The following is a 22,866-nucleotide window of genomic DNA, read 5'->3' as shown; positions in this document are numbered from 1 at the left end:
TTGGTAAAATGTATTTGATTTTTAGTGAACCCATGCTTGCTTTACATGTTTCAATCCCTTTGAAGTTCGATTTATATGGTCAGATTAATTCGTTAATTATTGCACGATTCCACAAAATTTTAGATTTGGATTTTGGAAATTAAAGAGGTTGTAGTAATTTAAAAACAATTTACATAAATCTATCGTAATCAGAGTCAATATTTGAATGCTAACGAAATTTCATATGAAAATTTAATCATAATTGGAAATATATTTAACTTTTATTTATTTTTATAAATTGACTTTATAAATTAAATTCAACGTTGAATATTAAATTCATATTGACCAGAATATTATATCAGTACAATTAACATTTGTGTTAATTCATGCTTTTATAGAATATTATATATATATATAGTTTTGATACTCTGAATATTCACTTTTAAGTACTTACGAGATATCATTATGAACATCCAATAGATTGAGTCACATCAGTCGGTGATGTGTCCATATATGATGGATATTCATCATATTAAAACTAGCTCTGTATGTATTGTCTAATTATCAATCGTCGAGTTTTCGAAGTAAACAAATAATCAAAATTATCTTAATATGGTCGGAATATATTAAAAAAATATGATTTTTAATAATCGAACCAGTTATTAAATGTCCAATGAAATCATTTAATACAAAAATTAACAAATACGTATATTAATTTTTTTTAGTTAAAAGAGGAAGATTATTCGAACCTCAATCTATAAACAAGGGGGAATGGACGAGACCAACTGGACTATAAGCCCGGTCTTCGAATACTTATATTAATTTGAGTATTTTTTTTACTAATAATTTTGTATAAATTATTCATAAATTTTAAGTGTTCTCAAATTTTATAAAGTATAATTTATCTAAAAATATATATTATCAATTCACACACATTTATATTATATATATTTTTTGAAAATTATTCAAATCAATTAATTTCTATTAAAAAATTGTTGTTTTAATTTTTTAAACTTAATTTGTCAAAATTTGGTAAATAAGAAAAACATTTTAAAAATAAGCAATACAAGAAAGTTTTAATATAAAATAAATTTTTTAATGGTTAAATCAAATTTCAAATTATATTTATTTGTTTTTTTTTTCCCAAATGTCAAATTGAAATTCCAAATTCATATGTTTAAAATTCAAATCTAAATTCAATTCTTATATCATTTTTTAGTTATCCAGACCCAGTTTAGGTAAAAATTGACTTATATTTTTATCAATTTTTACCTAATATCAATATTTTAAGTTTGGAGTAAGTTTTTTGTGAGATGGTCTCATGAATTTATTTGTGAAACTGATCAATCCTATCGATATTCATTCAAAATAAAAAATAATATCGTTAGCATAAAAAAATAATATTTTTTCATACAAATAACACAAAAAATACGAGACTCGTGAGGTTGTTTGACACAAATTCCTGCTTTTAAGAGTTTGAGACGAACGCGAAGAGTTTGCGAGATAAAAATGGAAGTAGGAATTTCTCAAAAGTAAATTTAAGCTACAAGGGAAAAGAGGGAGCGATAACGAATCTCAACTGAATTTGGGAAATGTCTCTTCTTCATTCATCCACTCCATTTTTGACTACTTCCAGGACTTGCTGGAACACTTGTCCGCCTCTCACGTCTCGCTCGATATCGGTGAGCGTGACTCGGCGCCGACGCGGCTCGTCCCGCCGCGCTTTCAGGCTCAATACTTCGCCTACAATCCAATGCTCTTCAGCCATGGCCATTGATGGAGGATCCAGTAATTCTTGTCAGGTATATTTCTTTCGATTTTATTCCAGAAGACGTTTGTCTTCAACTGTTCTTGTGATTGTGTGTTTATGAATTGTGGATATGAAACTGAGATGCTTGTAATTTGAGGCGTTGAGATGGGTATCTAGTTTAGGGGAAAAAAGAGAGGGGGTTATTACTAATCAAAAAAATCAGAGTTAAACAAAAAGATCTCGAACATGTCTCGGGTATCAGTTATTTATATTTATTGAAAATGTGCTCTTGCAACATTAAGGTTTTGCAGGAGAGCTTGTTATATTCTAGAGCATTTTGGGTCACTAAATCAACAATTGCTTGGGATGTGGACGCTGGAGATGGTTCATATTATCTTTATGGCAGCAAAACTGCGAATTTGTCTGTTTCAAATGGTGAAATTCAAGGTTTTGTTAGAACAGTTGGATCCTTGGTAACATTCTTTTGATTTCATGGGGATGGAGCACTGATACGCTCTGCTTGTCATACAGGCTATGATGTGAAAATTGACCTTGGAGGAAGTAACGATAAACTTCCAGAACATGTAAGCTACTTGGCGTGTTTGTGTATTTGTAGGTTCATACATTCTAGTGTTATGAAGCTTTGATTTTCCGTGATTTATGTATGGTTGTAGGTAATCGAAAGATTTCCTCACATTAAAGACTATAAATCTTTTCAAGTTCCTCCGACTGTGGATGTTGTAGGTTTACTCAAATACCAACTGGCTGTTGCTTTTATAACATGTAAGTTCAAAATTCTTGCTTCATGTTTTACTTTCTCACAAGAGCGATGGTAGTAGCCTATATAAATGTCATGCATCTGTAGCTAGTTTGAACATTCTCAAGTATTTTATGTAACCTCTTAATCTTATCTCCAAGCAAAATTTCACGACGTATCCTCATATGTTCATTGTTAAATTATCAGTACTTTCAACAGATTTAAGTAATACAGTCTTGAATTTTCCAGCTTCAACAAAAAAGAAGTGCATCGTAAAGAGGTGAAATAACTTAGGCAATGATTTCTGCTGATAGGATCTTAGTTGCTTGAAATTTCAGCAATTATTTCCCTTTTTTGATCCCTTTATCTTTGACACATTCAATAGAGCAGTTCCAGACATGCCTCATGACACTATGTTCATGTGTAGCTGGGGGCAAATGTACCACTATTACTGGCTTGCAGTTGCCTGGTGTTCTAGATGAATTATTCTCTTACAATGGCCCACTTGGCCCAATTTTTTCCCTCGAATCCATTTCGCTGTACCTTTGGGCACCGACTGCACAGGTAAGCACAATTATTCTAGTTCTTCTTTTCTTCCCTTTTTTTAAACTTGTTAATTCCATTCTCCCCCAACTTCAGTCGTATATTCTCTATGTATGACAGGACGTACGTGCGCTGATATATAGGGAACCGGAAGGTGGAGATCATTTGGAAGTTGTCCAGCTAGAAGAGCAGAATGGAGTTTGGAGTGCTAGTGGGCCATTAACTTGGAATTGCTGTTACTATGTCTATGAAGTATCTGTGTACCAGCCTAGCACCTTGAAAATTGAAAAATGTATGGCTAATGATCCATATGCAAGGGGGTAAGTAGTATAAAAATGGTTATATATTTACACCACTTCTGGATTAAGTAGCATACTGAATGATTTACATACACAGATATGTTGTTTGTGTAGTCTCTCAGCTGATGGAAAGAGAACCTTGTTGGTCAATTTAAATTCTGAAACATCAAAACCTGAAGGATGGGATGACTTGGTTGATGAAAAACCAGATCTTCTTTCTTTTTCTGACATCAGTATCTATGAATTGCATGTGAGAGATTTCAGGTAAACAACTATGCTTGTCATATGAATACTTCTGGTTTTCTATACCCGATTTTGTGCGTCATTCTTGTTGAAGTTTTGAAGAGTTGAATAATGAGGAAATTTAAATACCTAAGCATGCTATTTGACGGCAAAGGAATTTTCTCTCTCGTTCTCTTCATAATTGTATCTATATGGACAGTTGGAATCAGCAAAGGAATTCAAACTGAGTAATCGAAAACAAATCCAGTGTGTATTTATTTGGCCAAAATAAGTTTAATTCGTAAGAATTTGTCGTCAAAATCTTAAAATAAGACAGAGAAACAGAATCACTGCCTTAAAACTTTTCAGTTATTTTTCCTATTATCTATCTGTCTGTGTTGCAGTGCCAATGATAATACTGTTCATCCTGACTTTCGTGGTGGCTTTCTCGCCTTCACTTCCATGGTAAAACTTTGAACCAGTTTCTTTTGAACCTGATATCAGTTTTTTTTTTTGTATCCTATATTTTTGCTTTATCTTCCTCTTGACCTTTTCAAAATTAACAATCATGCAGCTCTTAGTTTCTGATTATTATCAGTTTCGAGGAAGGATCAATGAAAGTGAAGATTGAGAAAATGGAGAGAGAGAATTTTTTGAAAATGCTCTCTCCCCCTTCAAACCTCCGCTCAACTGGACTCCTTCACCGTTCCTTCTCTAACCTCCAATATCTCTGAGTTGCCTCTTCTGTTTTTTTTAACCTCCGTCTCCGGCGTCGTTCCGCGACCGGCGGCGTCAAAAATCAAAAATCAAAAAAAAAAAAAAAATCAAAACCCATTACATTTCCCTCTTCGTATTTCGTCCTTCAGCCCGGTTTCTTTATCTCCGATCTTCCTCGTTTTTCTTCGACCCATTCATCTTTTCCCATACACTTTTACTCCGAGCGTTTACCCATCACCTTGCTTCCCATCATCTCTTCATCAACAGTCAACATGTATCATTGGAATCTCCGGAACGATTTCAACCCAAGTTGCGAAATCAAAATCGAACAAAAGCTGTTCTTAATCAGCAGGGGAAGGAGGGTTAGCACAATCACGGTGAACGAAAGGACCAGAAACGCAAGTTATATTCTGGAAATCAACATGGAAAGTTTAGATTGGATCATATCAAAACTGTGGGATTACATCACTAAACCACAATCATGCCCTAGTTTCAACAGATTCAGAGGAAGAGAAGCAGTGGTATCTTTGCAGAAAATTGTTAACGGTCGAGGGAGTTATTTAGAAATATCTAAGCTAGTTTGGAGGGGCAAGACACAACGTATCATTATACCTAGTGGACGATTCAACGGGGGATGGAAATGGATGGCTAACAATCTGACCAGATTTAGGATGAATAGAAAGGACAACGTAATGATGTCCAGAGATTCAATTAAGCAAATGGAACAACCACAAAAGAAGCAAAATGTTTGGCAGAATGTTAGGGATAAGAGATACTCGGCAGCGGAAGAATCAGATCAACTTCAAGATATGATATCTTAGGACTGGAGTAAGGCTATTATCATTACTAGGGACTGTGTCAACATATCATGGGAGCTGGTGATCAAAACACTGGGTAAGGCGGTCCAGCGAAAGATTGAAGTGTTTCCTTTCCAGGCCAACAAAGCAGTTTGGTGGCCACATAACGAAGAGGATGCATTGTTCTACTTGAGACTGAAGAAATGTTTTCTGGAAAACAAAGTCACTTTATCTTTTCAGAATTGGAGTGAAAATATCAATAGTGCAGAGGAGGTTTTCGAGTGCTGCAACAGCTGGATTCGTTTACTTGGGATACCTTGGGATTTATGGTCCAAAGATCTTTTTAAGCGTATTGGTGATCAATGTGGAGGATTACTATGCATTAGCCAAGACACGATCCTATTAAGAGACCTATCAGCAGCAAAAATTAAAGTAGTGGGTCTCGAAGGAGGGTTCATCAATAGAAACCTCCAGATCATAACTGAAAGATGACTCCTGACCACACGCATCATCGTGGATTCAGTCCAAATATCAGAGTACGATAAGTACGAGAAAAGATCCTACGCACAGGTGGTGATCAATGGAGCTAAGACTGTCACAGGCTGGGGTATCAAGAAAGGAGTCAAAGAAAAATTCCCAAGTGCAGAAAATTTGGATGTTATCCAAAGAGGGCAGGAGAACAACATCACAATCCATCCAAATGCAAACCAAGATGGACCGGTCAAGTTTAGTCACACTTGTGAGATGCCGATCATGAACAAATGCAAAGAAAAAATTGAGCTGAAGATAATTGAGAAAGGTGAGAATTCAGGAGAGAGGAAGTGTGCATCAGAACCATGGAACCGTGGGAATCACATCAAGTTTCTCAAAAAATTAAATCCGAAGGATGAGAAGGATTTTCAGAAGGGGAAGATTGATACTACAAACATTCCTCATTCACAACAGAATGTAAATCAACAATTTGAGGGGGAAATCTACCCCGATTTAAGAAAGTTTGAGCATGTATATCGCAGGAAAAAATTGCAGCCAACTCAACAAAAATATCCACTGTCAAACAAAGATACTCCATTTAGATCAATCACTGATATCGACAACGATATTAGTCAAGGGGAAGATGGAATTTGGGAAGACGCAACAAATCATGCAGTGACGGATGATTTTTCAGATGATGGACGAGCTTTTAGCGATGCCGACAGTCATATTTCTGATCAGTCGGATAAATCAACAAGGAAATCTATGGAATTTGATGATTTGGGCGAATTTTTTGAAGACTCTCCGAGCAAGGTATGCACTTCACCCATCACCTCTACTTCACATCATTCTCTTTCCCATTCACTTCCTGTTCCAGAGTCCTTTCTCGGGTTGGGGGATAGGGTAGAGGTTTCGGGTGGGCGGGGTAATAATTCAGTGGGTAGAAAGGTGGGATTATCCGGAAATAATTTCAAAGGGCATCTTGAGGGTGTGGTAGAAGGTGTGATTATTGCTAAAAGGGAGAATCTTGAATCCACCGATGCAGATTCGACCGAGTGTTTAAGATTGATGGGTATAGAGAGAGTGGAATTTCACGATCTAGATGTGTGTGGAAAGATGATGGTGAATGAAGGAGACAGTAGTAGTAAGAACAAGAGGGTCGTGGAAGTGGAACAATGAAAGTCCTCTCTTGGAATATCAGGGGGAGTGGATCAGCCACTCGAAGGGGAATGATACGAACAATAATAGCCAAAGAAAAACCAGATTTAGTTGTTTTGCAGGAGACAAAAAAAGATGTGGTGGACAGGAAACTAGTATCAAGTTTGTGGAAGTCAAGATTTGTGGAATGGGTAACTTTACCTTCGGTGGGTAGATCGGGGGGGATTATCGTCATGTGGGATCCAAGAGTTACAATGGTCAAGGACAACCTGATTGGGGAATTCTCTGTTTCAATTCAAATACAAAAAACCGCTCAAACTGATTGGTGGTTTTCAGCTGTTTATGGGCCATGTCACCCGAGTTTAAGAAATAATTTTTGGGATGAGCTTGCTGGATTAAGGGTCTTATGCGGAGATCGATGGTGCTTGGGGGGTGATTTCAACGTCGTAAGATCCATCCGCGAAAAAATAAACAGCCCTTCTATGACATCGAGTATGCACTGTTTTGATAGTCTCATTCAAGAACTACAGCTATGTGATCCACCCTTATTGAATGGACAATTCACTTGGTCGAATCTGAGGGCTTCACCAATTTGTTGCCGTCTAGATAGATTCTTGTTCACGGTGGGATGGTCTGAAATTTTCCCATTTTATAGACAATCCATTTTACCGAGAATCACGTCGGATCATTTCCCTCTGGTTCTCGATTTGACTCAAAACAAATGGGGCCCAACACCATTCAGATTCGAAAACATTTGGCTAAAGGACAAGAGCTTCAAAAACTTAACACAGCTGTGGTGGAACAACTCGAATTCAACAGGATGGGCGGGATATAGATTGATGATGAAACTAAAGTCAATTAAGGGCGACATCAAAAAATGGAATACAGAAGTTTATGGATCGCTGGAAATGCAGTTAGCAGAATTATCAAGCAAGATTAGCAGAATTGATAAGCTGGAGGGTGAGGGGAAGGCTATGGAAGGCTTAGTGACCGAGAGAAAAGAAGCGAAATTGTTGTTTGAGGAAATGACAAGACGGAAGAACCAAAGAAATAATCAAAAATGCAAGGTAAAATGGATCAAAGAAGGGGATCAAAACTCAAAATTCTTTCACTCCATCCTTAACCAACGCAAAAGTAAGGCAACCATCGATAGACTCGAAAGAAATGATGGCACAATTACAACAAGCGAGGACGAGATTGTTTCAATTATTTCTGAATTCTTCAAGGGTCTGTACAGTAACCATGAGGCAAGATGTTGGGGTATTGAAGGCGTCGATTGGTGTCCGATTGATACGGAGATGAGCCGACTTTTAGAAAAAGAATTTACAGAAGACGAAGTTAAGGCAGCAGTCTTTAAATGTGACGGGGGCAAGAGCCCGGGACCTGATGGTTTTACTTTGAGCTTCTTCCAAGAATGCTGGGAGATAGTCAAAAAAGATCTAATGCTGGTTTTTCAAGAATTCTTTAACAGTGGCATCATTAATGGCATCACCAACGAGACTTATATTTGCTTGATTAGAAAGAAAGTTGACTCTTACAAAGTTAAGGACTTCCGACCCATCAGTTTAATAACAAGCCTATACAAGATAATTTCGAAAGTCTTAACAGAGAGATTGAAATGTGTGATGGAGTCGACAATATCAGCAGCACAGAATGCATTCGTCGAGGGGAGACAAATTCTGGATTGTGGTCTAATAGCAAACGAGTTGCTCGAAGAAGCCAGGGTGAAGAAAAAAAAGGGATGGGTGCTGAAAGTGGATCTTGAAAAAGCCTATGATAACGTTGATTGGGAGTTTCTGGACTTCGTCTTATCGAAGAAGGGATTTGGGATTAAATGGAGATCGTGGATGAGGGGTTGTGTATCGAACGTTTCTTTTTCAGTCATGATCAATGGGAGGCCAAGAGGAAAATTTAAGGCTTTTAAAGGACTACGTCAAGGAGACCCATTATCTCCTTTTCTTTTCAATTTGGTTGTAGATGTGTTGGGTAGACTAATAGACAAAGCCAAAGAAATGAATCTACTGAAAGGTATAGAGGTCGGCAGAGATAAGATTGAGATATCTCATATCCAGTTTGCAGATGATACGCTTTTTTTCGCCCAAAATGAGGAACATATAAGATTTATGGTCAAAGTGGTGAGCTCCTTCTGTCACATGTCGGGTTTGAAAATAAATTGGGAAAAAAGTGCGTTGTTGGGAATTAATCGTGAAAATGATGAAGTTGAAAGGTTGGCAACACAGTTGGGATGTGGCAAAGAATCATGGCCTATCACATATTTGGGTGTACCTTTGGGAGGCAACGCATTGAAAGCATCATTTTGGCAGCCGATGGTTAATAAACTGTCCAGGAAATTGGCTGCATGGAAGAAAGGATTTCTGTCCAAAGGTGGAAGATTAACGTTGATACTTTCGGTTTTAAATTCCATCCCCATATATTACATGTCATTATTCAGGGTTCCCAAAAGTGTTGAGGCAGCGATGGATAAGATATCAAGGGATTTTCTATGGGATGGAGCGGATGGAGACACTCACTTACATTTGGCCTCATGGGATCAAGTTTGCAAACCAAAGGAAAGAGGTGGACTGGGCATTGCGAATATCAGATTCAAAAATTCAGCCTTGCTTGGGAAGTGGTGGTGGCGTTTTTTCAAAGAAGAGGGGACTTTATGGAAAAAAATCATTGTTAGCAAATATGGATTGCAAGAAAATGGGTGGGATGCGGGTTTGGCGAGAAATGTAACATTTAGATGCCCTTGGAAGTTTATTTCCCGGATACATCCATCTTTTAAAATTCATACTTCAATTAAGGTAAGAGGAGGGAATAAAGTGAGATTCTGGGAAGATTACTGGGTGGGTGAAGGGTCCCTCAAAGATTGTTTCCCTGTTTTATTTCATTTGTCGTCTTTTCGCAATTTGCCCATTTCATATTTTGCAACTTTTGATAACACTGACTTCAATCATTCTTGGGATTTTCACTTCCGACGGGGGGTAAGAGACGGAGAGATTGATGAGTTGACGGGTCTATTAGAAGTCTTAGAACCGGTTAGATTGGTTCGGGGGGTGGAAGATGTTATACAGTGGAGTGGGGATTCTTCGGGTATTTTCTCTGTCAGTTCCTTCTATGAGTCATTCTTCTCACCTAATCTTAATCCAAAATTCCAACTTTTCGACACTATCTGGAAAACACCCGTTCCTACCAAGATTCAGTTCTTCTCTTGGTCAGCAACAATGGGTAAACTGCCAAGCTCGGAGATGGTTCAAAAAAGGTGCCCCGGGATTGCTTTGTGCCCAAATTGGTGTGTCCTATGCAGAAACGCCTTAGAGACTCAAGACCATATGCTCATTCACTGTTCATTCTCGTATTCATTATGGATTAGAGCGCTGCAAGAGATGAGTTTGGTTTGGGTGCCACCTGGATCAACTCAAGCTTTATTCGGCATGGATTTGGGACAGCCAACCGGAACAAGAGGAAGATTATTTTGGAAAGTTGTGGTTCACTGCCTGTGCTGGACGATATGGTTGGAAAGAAACCAGAGAATCTTCGAAGGAAAAGAGACACATATCGACAAGTGCTGGGAGAAAATAAAGATTAATGTGGCCTTGTGGATTGGAAACCACAAAGCATTCGATAATGTTTCAGTTTTTGATTTGATAAGACAATGGGATTATGTGTATCTTTGAAATATTCACGCTTTAATATGTTGTTTTAGGACAGTGAACTGACAGTGAACTTCTAGTCCACTGATGTAACCTTTGTTATTACTTAAATAATAAAATATTGTTTCCTATAAAAAAAAAATTATCAGTTTCGACAAGCGCCTCTCTGCACAACTGTTTAGAAGCACGGCCTTTACCAAAGGCAACAAAAATAACTATGGATACTTTTGGTTGTTGGTAGTTGTCACTGATGGAATATTTTTCACTTGAAGGAGTCGGCAGGAATGCTTCATCTTAAGAAGTTATCCAAGGCTGGTATCACACATGTCCATCTGCTTCCAACCTTCCAATTTGGTGGTGTTGATGACGAGAAGGATAAATGGAAACATTTAGGTATGGTTTTGTTAACTGTATTGTTCTTTTCTATTTAATCTGTTTCTCCAAAATTTTAATTTCATTTGTTGATTGTAATCTATCCTCAATCCTTATCAAAATATTTTAAATATTTGAGAGGAAGTCCAAAGCCTGTAGCTTGAAAAAAAAACATCCAACATTTGGTATTTGTGGATTTTCTCAACAGCATTTTTTAGAACCCAGGATGATATTTATGTTATTTAGAATCAAGTGTCCAACATTAAGACTTTTGCTTGACTCTGAGTTTATGTTAGGGACCTGGGCTTTGGGGGTTATATTGGGTTGGGCGAGGACAATCAAAATATTTGTAAGCCACCTACTGAACGTTTACGCAGGAAGAATCCAAAAAAAGGTGGGAAATATAGAGTTTGAATGGGATGGGGAAGGAAATATAGAAGTAATATGTTATTAGAAGATATAGGGGAGAGGAGGAAAAAATTTATGCAGTCATGGTATTTGTGTTCTCAAAGACATCTTCTGTATTTGTGTTCTCAATGACATCTTCTTTGGAAGGATTTTGATCACATATCTGTAAAAGACTACTGTTTCTGTTGAAATAAGTTTCCTTATCATTTATTTCATTCTCATTATCTGTTCTTGCATACTGCAAATACTTGAAGTTAAATCTGTTTTTTCCCATCAGTTTGCTCATGTGGGCTAAATTAAGTATAAGATATGACATTCCAAGGTATTCTCTATTTGTTTGGCAAGCTTTTCAGCTGTCTTTACACTTAGCTATACTAATCCATGAGGAAGAAGGTGTGAGTACTATTTCTGCCATATGTTGCTGAATTGTGCAAACTGCATTGTTCCACGTACAAACTGAACTAGCTCGCTGTTATTTGTTTGATCGCTTTCCTGGTCATAGTTAATCTTGTCTTTGCATGAATGTTTCCTTCCTTCTTGTTATTCAGATATGTTATCATATATCTTGATCTGCCTCAGAATGATGTGAAACTTGAAACAGATTTTCAGACACTTGAATCATTTCCACCGGACTCGGAAGAGCAACAGGCTCAAGTCACTGCCATACAGAACGTTGATGGATATAATTGGGGGTGAGCCACTTAGTCCTACTTGAAATACATATCACATTATTTTGTCCATGTTTCTTGTCTGGTTACTAATCTGTTCAGTGCCCCTTGGGCTGACAATTTTCTGCTCCCGCCTCTGAAAAGCTATAATCCTGTTCTCTGGGGTGTCCCAAAAGGAAGCTATGCAAGTAATCCAAATGGTGTTAGCCGCATAACAGAGTTTCGCCAGATGGTCCAGGTATACATTTAGTTGTCAACGTATTCACCCTTCTTTTTAAAGGATATAGTTATGATGTTAACATATGGTAATACATTTAACTGAAGTCTCTAAGCTTCAGTGGCCTTCTGATGTGTTCTGTCTCAAAGGTAGCGAATGAATCTGATGGCAGGCACTCAATCGCATTGGACTTCGTGTTGTGCTTGATGTCGTTTACAATCATTTGTATGCCAGCGGACCCCATGACAAAGACTCTGTCCTAGACAAGGTCATGTGACAGTGCTTGTTTCTATTATAATCCACCAAATATTTGTTTTGTCACAAATTTTTTTCTTTCCTTCATCGCTATGTACTTTTCCATTCTAATGTTACTTCATCATGTAATAGTGTTGTCATTGTACTGAAGAAAACTGTCCATAAAATGGTTATTTAGAAAAAAAATGGGATGCTGATATTTTCTGTATAGCTGACATTTTTTTCTTGTAACTAAGATATTTACAATATTGTCTCTCTCTCTCTCTCTCCAGAATAATATTATATCATTACCTTCCACTCTTGTCTTTCCATTTCTTTGTCAACAACTCCATTAGCCCTCTTTACATCATGCTTCCATGATTACATAGTTCCTCGAACCTTATCATTCATCATGTTCCCGTATGTTCCTTCACATTTATAATTGGAATTGACCGAGCCCGTATACTTGGTATTTCTGAATCATGAATCAGGCGGGCTCGAAAAACAGTTTGCGTGAGCTTTAATATTTTATTTAATATGATACAATATATATTAAATAAATATATTTCAAGCCTTCATTTTCAAGTAGCTCGCGAATGTGTTCGAATATTTCAGCCGAATTCGAACCTTGATTCAAGCCGAATTCGAGCAAAAAATATTAGAATTTTCGAACTTCGTATTCAATTCGTTTACACCACTACATTCACATAGCTATTCAACTAGTGGAGAGTGGTGCCTGAGGGATTAAACTAGGAGCTGGAATGCGAAGGAAAGTGGCATTCAGCAACTTGATAGCATGGTGTCAGGCCATCAAGTTTTGGTTTTTTCTGTAGTAGTTTGGGAGATGGAGCATTGCTCAGGTATGGGAATTTTGTATACAGGTAAAGGCTGTGATTATGAAGACTGACACTAAATAAGGAAGGGGGGGTGATGTGTTTTTTGTGAGTCTCCATATCCATATGGAATGTATGGTCTGAACGAGTCCATTATCAAAACATATTTTGCTTCTAATGTTGAACTGAATAATGTTGTATTTTGATTTGACTCATTTTTTTGTCTAACAGGGAGTCTAACTTTGTCATTGGATGGGAGTTCACCTTATTAATACCAGTGCTGCTATTATAACTGTGATACTATGCCAATTGCAGATTGTTCCAGGTTACTACCTTAGAAGGAACCTTGATGGATTAATTGAGCATAGCACATGTATGAACAACACAGCCAGTGAGCATTTCATGGTTGAAAGATTGATAATTGATGATCTTTTGAACTGGACTATCAATTATAAGGTAACAGTTTTGGTATGCTTTTTCCATTTATCTCATATAAAGCGATCTATTACTTGTTTTGACAAATTGCTTGAGTTTGATGGTGGTCCCTTAATCAAATAGCGGATACAGATTTTGTTGTCAATGTACTCAAATAATTCATGTTCAGCCAAATATGACAGCAAGATTTTCCACTAGTAATTTTCTGTTTTCGTTTTACTTGAATAGGCCTTAAATGCGCACTCCAGAAAACCCTACCATGTAATAAACATCCAAATTATCCTTCTATTTGAAGGATAGGGCCCAACTCCTAAGCAAAAAAGTGTTCACTCCAGTTATTTTGTGATCTCCAATATGTAATGCCTCTCAGATTTTAGTTCAAATTTTTTCCCAGCGTTGCTTTACGTTGGATTCTGTCTTAAATCAAGTCCATGTAGACTAGTCATTTAGAAAAGCTCTAACCCCAAAAGACATCTTTAATGATTTCTTCGCACAAAAGACCTTTGAATGCATTGTTTTTTTCTAGTCATTTTAGATGCTTTCCTTGTATTTATATGTTCTAATCCTTTGGTTCTTTTGCAGGTTGATGGGTTTCGTTTTGACCTTATGGGACATATAATGAAACGTACCATGGTATGATTTACTTGCCATCACACACTTCTTCAGTGAACAAATCATGTTTTGCTTTCCAGTGTGGAACAAATTATGTGAAAATATTTTTGAAAGCTCTTGAAATGCGTGTTGGTTCCCATGAAAAAACAAATGTTTGATGCGGTGTTCTGAAATCTATTGATCTTGTCTCTTTAAAACATTAAGTGGAAGAGTTACACATTTTCTCTGACCATGTAGTGGTGTATTCCTATAAACATAGTGAGGTCTTTAGGGACAATTTGGTACAAAAACAGATAAGAAGTATGTGCTATAATTTCGATTTTTATTGGTGTAGGTAAAAGCAAGAAGTGTTCTTGAGAGCTTATCGAAACTGGAAGATGGAGTTGATGGGCCTAGTATCTATTTGTACGCTTGGAGGATTATGTTATTTCATTTTTCATTTATTATTCATGCATCATCAAGACATTCTAATGTAGCTTATGTTCTTGAACTGATCACTTTTATATCAGTTTCCACATCTTTTACGTTTACCACATGCTTCTACCATTTTTCACTTTCAGATATGGTGAAGGATGGGACTTTGGAGAAGTAGCTAATAATGGGCGTGGAATAAATGCATCACAATTTAACCTCAGTGGAACTGGGATTGGAAGGTTGTAGTTCTCACCTCTCTCCCCCGTACAAGTTGTCATTGATTAATTGTGTTTAAATCTGATATTTACTCTAAGACCTGCATCAGCTTCAATGATCGGATTCGTGATGCAATGCTTGGTGGATCCCCATTTGGTCATCCTCTTCAACAAGGTTTCATAACAGGTTTATTTTTGGAGGTAATCTTACTTTGCAATATTCTAAATTGTACCAGCAGTTACTATTTGATATATTTGAAAATTTGAGTTTACTCTTTCATCCTTGAACAACCACTGTCTATTGGAGTTGGTAACAATCTTTGAATGAAAAACACTTTTATGAGATAAGTCTTATAGTATAGGTTTTCATCAAAACCTTTTCTGTTCTTTTACTTTTTCAGCCAAATGATCACGATCATGATAGCAAGTCTTCTGTAGAGCATATGCTTGCGGTGGCAAAGGACCACATTCAGGTACTCAAATAGTCATTCTGATCGTGATAACTGTTGTTAATCTGGTTTCGTGATAGCTGGTGTGAACTGAAAGTAAGTGATAAATGAACTGAACGATACTTGTTTGAATTTTAAAGAAGCCTGATGAGTAGTTGACGGGAACATAGATCTTATTGGGAGTGAATTCATAGTCATCATCCCTAGATAGAAAATTGCTTCAACAATATTTAGTAACTAGTGACCGTGGCACACATGTTGTGAAAGTTATATATGTGATAAATATTTATTTTTAAGTTTCTAGTATAATTAAATTGTTTTACAAAATCATCGACTCATGATGAAAAATTTTAAGGCATAATTTTTCTCATAAATAGGTCTTTTTGTCCCTTTAACAATTTGTAACTTGGAACAAAAACCAAAACTTAAGACACCAAAGGCTAGACTTTTAATGTAATATCTGTATTGCTTACTGCAAATTGGATCATCATCACAAAGCCTGCGAGCAATCCTCAAAGGCAAGAATGTAGTCGTGCGTCAATTTGCTAATGGGCTTTCGAAAGATTAAAATTTTTAAAAGAAAAAATAAAGATTTGGATGCGGATGTGGAGTTGGAGTTGGACTTGGACTTGAATGGCAGACATATAGAGGTCTATTGTGTATTTTTTTTGGGTATATTTGGTTGCAATTTAAAGGATGTAGATTGTGGGAGATTGGTTTGATTAGTATCGGATAGTGGTATAACTATTATAAAAAAAATTAAATAAGAAGGGTTCCTATCTTGTGAGTATCTAGCTAATTTTCCTCAACATTTTAAATTGAATTGGAATGGATATTGAATAGTAATAAATTGCTAGAGAAATGTAAGGAATTTAAGTGATATTTGTTGGATTTTTTTTAAATGAAGGTTCCATTCTTACATATATCTAGCTAATTTTCCCCAATATTTCAAAATTGAATTGGGGAGAGATACTGAATAATAATGAGTTAGAGAATGTAAGGAAGTTAAGGGATTATTTTGGAATTTTAAAAAAGCTTAAGCAACGAACCAAAAGTAGTTAGTTTAGAGGATTTAACTTTAATATATAGTAATAGGCGATGGAGACTTTCGCAGTAAATTTCACCTCGACTTCTTGAGATTTGGGAAATTCTTGAGAAATTAGTTTTAATATCAGTGTTTAGTAGCTGATTCTGCAGAGAGAGAAGAGTTGTCCTGCACAGTTGGTTTTTGTTTTTCCTTCAGACTGGTCAAATCTTTGAGGCTTTTGAAGGTAATTTATCAGCGAAGAAAAAAAAATAATTCCCAAAAATTTATCATAGGATAGCAGCTGTCGTTTACCACAATTCTTTTCATTTGTTAAATCTTTATGTAGCACCACAAATTTAAGATGTGATCTACACAAACCATGATTCTATGGGAGAAACTTGACTAGGCTCATTAAACATGATGCTGTAGAACAGAGAGTTTATGCTGCATTTGACTAGAATACTTGTTGAATGCGAACCCGTTTCTGACAACAGAACTAGATACATCCTTTTAGATATCTATACCTCACTGATATCACCTAAATGATACCAAATCCCATCAATCAAATTCAAGCAGTGAACTGGGTGGGCCTTTTACCATGCTTGCTAAGAATTCCATTCCCTTTATCACATTTTGAAGCATTAAAATAACTGGTGTCGAGACCATTTGTTGGCTGATTTTTTTTGGTAACCAGATGATTAAATTTGATAGATATGGATTTTTTATCTTTGCAAAATGTTATATAAACTAAAGAAAAATAATAACTATCATCCCATCTTTCTTGAGCACAGAGCCTTTAGCAATAACTAACTATGAAGATTTTTTAAATAATATTTTTCATGGATGCGTTAGATTACACTTATTTGATTGCTATCTTTGGATATTTTTATTCTGGCTTCCAAGTCATTGATTTTTTTTACCGTTTTTTCCGACTTGAATAAATTCTCTAATTGGATATTTGTTGTTGAGGGCAGGTCGGAATGGCAGGTAACCTAAAGGAATTTGTGCTAACCAACTATGAGGGGCAGGAGGTAATTGTGTTTCTTGAGACTACAAAAGCTTCTTTTTCTTTCATTCCATCAATCTGTGTTTGTTTAATGTCCTCTTTCCCAATCATCCTACATGGTTTAAAGCATCGGCAGATAATCTTAGAGATCAAGCTCGCCTCGTAGTGGAAGGAATAAATGATGTGGCATCCTTTCTATTGTGAAACAATTTCTCCATTTTACCTTGTACTGGAGAGGATCCTGATCCATTACGAAGAATACTAACTAAAATTATTTTTTTACTATTTTGTGCGGAGTTCACCCATTTGCTTTTGATCAGGCTAAAGGATGTGAAGTTCCAACTCATGATGGGGCACCTGTCGCATATGCTTCGAGTCCCATCGAAACAGTAAGGATTTACACATGTTTGAAGAAAAATTTGCCATCGTGATAACCTTTTATTTCTTAAATTCGATTTAGACCTATTTGAAGAGAAATTGCATCATGATAACATTTTATTGCTTAAATTCTATTTTCTCATGGAAGGTGGATTCTTACTGAAATATCTCGTTCATACATCTATAATGATAATTCTTTATGAATTCAGGTGAATTATGTTTCTGCTCATGACAATGAGACCTTATTTGACATTGTGAATTTAAAGGTATACATAATTCTCGATGATGCGTAGATATTTCATGTCTTGGTGCTGTCTGAGTATATTTCCATTTTGAATAGACTCCTGCGAGAATATCCGCAGATGCAAGATGTAGGATGAACCATTTGGCTACTAGTATAATAGCACTTTCACAGGTTTGGCTCAACTAAATTCATAATTCTATTTTTCTGTTGCATTATCTCTTGTATGCGGAGTAGCATATTGCCCTCAATTATTTGGAAAAAGGTTAACAATAAATTTTACAGTAACCAAAAAAACCTTTTCAAGTGCAAGTTCTATTTACGTGAAAAATGTGTAGTTTATTAGGCTAGTATAGACAGATATTATGTCAATAGGTAGGTAGATAGGCCTACGATTTAAATTGACTTCATATTTGGAGTATTTGGTATAATCAGTCCACTTACGATAAGAAAACATTGGAGTTAAAAAATGGGTATCACGTTGTTTTATTTAATAGACTCTTATCATATAAACATAGATTTATAGTTCAGTGTGCATTTTTGTCCAGATAAGGGGTTCAAATGGAGCTGCACTAATGCTAAATGTCTTCCTGCGTTAATATTTGAAAAATTAACTTCTATAAATCAAGCATTTCAAGTTCTTTCTATTGGCTGCGTGTAAGCTCACAAAAGAAAACCTTAGATGATCTAAGAATGAGTCATCTGATGAAGTGCATTTTACTAACAGCTCTACAATTTCCACCTTAACACCATAAAAATGATTTTCTTAACAAAGGCTCTAATATCCACCAGATTAGCGTATTTATCGTTAATAACAATTTTAATATACTCTTAATTGATTAGTTTTACAGGGAATATCTTTCTTCCATTGTGGCGATGAGATCCTGCGCTCGAAATCGCTAGATCGTGATTCATACAATTCTGGTGATTGGTTCAACAGGTGGCTCATTATACTAATCTCAAGTTTTTCGATTTATATTAGTCGAGTAATTAATTGTTCTCTTCATCTGTTTAAAGCACATTGCATGTAGAATTGAGATTTGAGAAGGAAATGGCATCACAATCATGTAAAATAACTATGTCAAAATTTTAACTCTTTCAGCATCCACTCCCCCTGTTCTAATCCTTCTCTAGATGGTCCATAGTAAGATGTCATAATTTATTTGAAGTTATTGGGGAATAAAACATATTTAATGTGTGAATGCTTCTGATTCTCAAGTTCCGCGGTTCGAATTCTCTTTTCAGGCTGGACTTCAGCTACAGTTCAAATAACTGGGGCGTTGGTCTTCCTCCAAAAGAAAAGAATGAGCGAAACTGGCCTTTGTGAGCATGATTCCCTTTTTCATGTTCGATCCTTTCCATGTTTGTTGGATCAAGTTAAATGTGATTCTTATATTATTTTACTAAGCTCTTTATTAACCACTTCCTTTTCCCTCTTCTTCAGAATCAAGACCAGATTGGCCGATGCATCCTTTAAACCTACAAGGAGTCAAATTCTGGCAGCACTTGAGAATTTTTCAAGCTTTTTAAATATAAGATATTCTTCGCCACTTTTCCGTCTGAAGACTGCGAATGCGATCCAGGTCAAAATGGGTGCATACGCTGAAATGACTTCTGGAATATTATTTTGACATAAAAGAGCCCTGGAATTTTCCTTAATGATGGATAATAATTTTTGCTATTTTATATATTATTTGAAATCTTACGAGCTCGTGGAAGCCATAGTTTTCTCTCATCCACTTAGAATTTTTCATGGTTTTGAGATCATTTAATTTTGTTTGCCTTTTCTGCCTGTCTTCACAAAATTACTAATTTCAGGAAATAAAACCTGGTGTTTCCACGCTAATATTTCTCAAATCTTTCAAAATCATTCCAAGAGAAGAGGCATTGAGACAAGGTTGTGATCCTATTTAAAATTATTCTATCTTCATCCAGGAACGAGTACGGTTTCATAATACAGGTCCATCATGGATCCCTGGTGTCATTGTCATGAGCATTGAAGATGGATACAATGGAGTTGCCGGACTTACTCAACTGGATCCCATGTGGGTGATAATGTATTTTTGTCAGGTTTTATTTAGCGATGCTAGTTATACGAATCAATAGTATCATGTGTTTTGTGCGTGCAGCTACTCATACATTGTTGTCATCATCAATGTTGGCCCAACTGTTGTCACATTTACCAGCCCAGCTTTACGGGGAAGAAACCTACAATTGCACGCAATTCAGGTTCTTATCTATCTCTACGTGCCAGTTTTAAGTTTTCATATTTCACCAAAAATAAAGTTTTAACCCAGCCGCATCCTATCCCAAACACCCTAACTGGTTCAGCTGCTTAATCAACTTAAAACAAGAACATATCCTAATCTGTCTCTGGGCATGGAGATATTTCTTCTCTGAGGACATAAATTTCACTAGGATTGTCTTCAATATCCATATCTCAATCCTACGGGACTCTTGATATCAGAATCTGATCTTGATCCGGGAAAAATTAAAAAATCTTGGTACAATTTTGGCTTTGAAAATTGCATAGCGAAGTAATGCATAGAAGGAAATGAACTGGTGATAGTACATTAATATGAATCACATGCAACTCTACCTTTATGTATTTATTCCAATCTGATCATGTCTGACCGTCTTTTGAAATGTATGAGTCTTAAAACCAAATCACTGGAGTATATCCAAATCCAATTTAGCTTAAATCTGAAAAACAGACAGCCCAAGTAATGATTCTAAACGAATGATCCTTTGCAATGCATAAAACATAACAGGTAATCATAAAACTCTTAAGACTCGAACTGTTGCGAGTGATAATGTTTTCTTAAATGCTTTTTACTATGACAACTTTTTGATAGAAGAGTAAAGGAAGAGTTGAAATAAGTCAAGAAATTGTACTAACATAGATATGTTTACGTCGGTTCTACCCCTCTACACTCGGCTTGGGCTGTAGTACTCTGAATGTGTGGCCTTCATCTCATCTTAACAGACTTATAAATCATACCTTTACGTCAGTTCTACCTCTTAATGTTGTCTCATGCTGTGATACGCTGTGTGTGACCTTTAATACAGATGAATTCAACAGATGACGTTGTTAAGGACTCAAGATATGATTCACCTTCAGGTTGTTTCAGAATACCCTCTAGGACGACTTCTGTTTTTGTTGAATCTCGATCGAGTTGAGTCACTGCATTTTTGTCTAAAATTTTAATTTGGTAACAGTTATGAATTTGATTGTGTAGTATGTGTTGTTACATAATACCATAAGTCCTTTTAAATAAGAGATTGATCCTGTCCTTTGGCAAGGGAAGTCAACATGAGGAAATAATTATTTCCATTATAGGAATTGTGGCTGCTGAATCATCAAAATACATAATCATTCCTTTTTAAACTTCACTACCCTGGCTCAGAAGCTGGTACACTAGCAACTGGAGCAATAGCTTCATAAAAATCTCTATTAAGAACACAAACCAAATCGTCATGCGGATTCCAAACAACATTTTCAAGATGGATCGAGCTTTCAGATTGTATGAAACGTAAAGCATGAATATGAATCCTGTTTAGCTAGAAATAAACAAACCACATAGGAGAATGTTTTCGGGAGGACGACGATGCGGATCAGCATCATGAACCAATTTAACAAGTTTTGGGATCTCAGATTCCGCACTCGTGTTGCTTACTAAGGTACTATATGTGTGTTTTGTCATTTGTGCCTAAAATATGAACAATTAATTGTATTTATTATTATATTAAAAGGTATTTTGTCTTAAAAATATCATATCAAAAGAATGGAGAGATCATCATTAAAGAAATGGTTGTTTTAGAAACAAGAGAAAGGATACATGGAGATATCAAATGTTGGACAAATTAAGATATCAATGCAACTATATAGTATAGGGAGTATAGGGAGGATATCTAGAAAAAAAATAAATTACACCCAAAAAAAACAAATATTATAACTTTGATGACAATTAATAGATATACATAAAATGACTCTTAAATTCTAATAGTGACTATAATTATTTTAATTGAATGAAAATTAGAAAAAAAAAATAGTTTTTGCTTTCTCTAAATATCTAAAAATGCCATGTGAAATGACAGTTTCATATATAATGTGCTTTAATTTTGATATGCGATTTTTATAAACTTACACAATCACCGTCACTGATATTTTTTAGTTCATCTGCAATAACTATTAGGCACCATTTGGTCGTACGATGGGATGATGAAAGATGTTTGATATAGAGACGATAAATTAATATACATGGATGATATAATTTGATCTAAACATTAGATGAAACAAAGATGTGTTATTAACTAATGTATCATCATTCGCACCAAACAGTAGCTTACTAGATGTTCATAACCCTATGTCGACAAATCTGTAACTTAAGAGCTAGGAAACGGATAAACCTTATCTGACTACATAGAACCCGAACCCATCCAAATGCCTGGATCCATGTCCTTGATGAGATCATTCTTGAACACAGTTTCTATCCACCCTTTATGAACTCCTGTCACTACAGAAACCCCTACCCCATATGTCCCTGCATTGTTGAACGAATGGACTGGGAACCCATAGAGTTGATACACGCCGGAGCCGTTTGTGAATTGATCAGCCAGTTTTAATGGTGTGGCGGGAGTTAGATATGATACATTATTCACTATATAAACTGGTACACCATTAATGATGGCCTTGGATCCTAGGACGACAGATATTTGGGATAATGTTATGTTTGTGACATTGAATGCGCCAGATATTTGGGATAATGTTATGTTTGTGACATTGAATGCGCCTTGTGAATTAGGCCTTAATGCACCTGCAGTCATATTCCATGTGACCAAACGTGCGCGCATAGTTATTTGGAAAGCTGATGGTGTTAAGATTAGAACTTGGACCTAACTCAACCCCAAAAGCTAGCTCAAGGGGGGATTGTCCAATCCCATATATACCACTCAAAGGTTATTTATCCAACCGATGTGGGACAATTAACACACCTCTTTTACGCCC

The 22,866-nt window shown here is 36.1% G+C and overlaps 1 protein-coding gene across 8 annotated transcripts; it reads left to right on the top strand.

Moving 5' to 3' along the window:
- The first annotated feature begins 1,468 nt into the window (after window positions 1-1,468).
- On the top strand, window positions 1,469-21,160 carry LOC140806095 (pullulanase 1, chloroplastic). 8 transcript variants are annotated; one of them, XM_073162569.1, is made up of 28 exons: window positions 1,470-1,781; window positions 2,041-2,176; window positions 2,261-2,313; window positions 2,404-2,512; window positions 2,914-3,050; window positions 3,150-3,349; window positions 3,443-3,592; window positions 3,955-4,015; window positions 10,622-10,742; window positions 11,731-11,821; window positions 11,900-12,035; window positions 12,187-12,282; window positions 13,397-13,537; window positions 14,099-14,149; window positions 14,463-14,533; window positions 14,689-14,781; window positions 14,868-14,958; window positions 15,159-15,230; window positions 17,208-17,264; window positions 17,560-17,628; window positions 17,827-17,883; window positions 17,958-18,032; window positions 18,710-18,798; window positions 19,104-19,181; window positions 19,303-19,441; window positions 19,794-19,903; window positions 19,988-20,087; window positions 20,928-21,160. In XM_073162569.1, exons 1-28 carry the CDS (start codon window positions 1,572-1,574, stop codon window positions 21,036-21,038), a joined length of 2,904 nt encoding a protein of 967 aa, XP_073018670.1. In that variant the 5' UTR covers window positions 1,470-1,571; the 3' UTR covers window positions 21,039-21,160. The 8 variants fall into 8 exon arrangements, 6 of the variants coding, with proteins under 6 accessions (XP_073018672.1, XP_073018670.1, XP_073018671.1 ...); XM_073162570.1 differs by having other exon boundaries at window positions 1,471-1,781; window positions 2,032-2,176; window positions 11,942-12,035; XM_073162568.1 differs by having other exon boundaries at window positions 1,471-1,781; window positions 2,032-2,176.
- The last annotated feature ends 1,706 nt before the right edge of the window (window positions 21,161-22,866 follow it).

This window comes from Primulina eburnea, chromosome 11 (genome assembly GCF_022965805.1).
Source record: "Primulina eburnea isolate SZY01 chromosome 11, ASM2296580v1, whole genome shotgun sequence".
In the NCBI taxonomy this organism is placed as follows: Eukaryota; Viridiplantae; Streptophyta; class Magnoliopsida; order Lamiales; family Gesneriaceae; genus Primulina; species Primulina eburnea.
The sequence above is the reverse complement of the archived record's forward strand: the minus strand, read 5'-3'. Positions and strand labels throughout refer to the sequence as shown.

Bases quoted from the DNA above. Each gene is read 5' to 3' on its own strand.
- LOC140806095 (XM_073162568.1), top strand. From the start codon at position 1,572: ATGTCTCTTCTTCATTCATCCACTCCATTTTTGACTACTTCCAGGACT. The intron at 14,782-14,867 runs GTTGTAGTTCTC...GACCTGCATCAG, and splicing joins AGTGGAACTGGGATTGGAAG to CTTCAATGATCGGATTCGTG. The intron at 18,799-19,103 runs GTGGCTCATTAT...TTCTCTTTTCAG, and splicing joins TCTGGTGATTGGTTCAACAG to GCTGGACTTCAGCTACAGTT.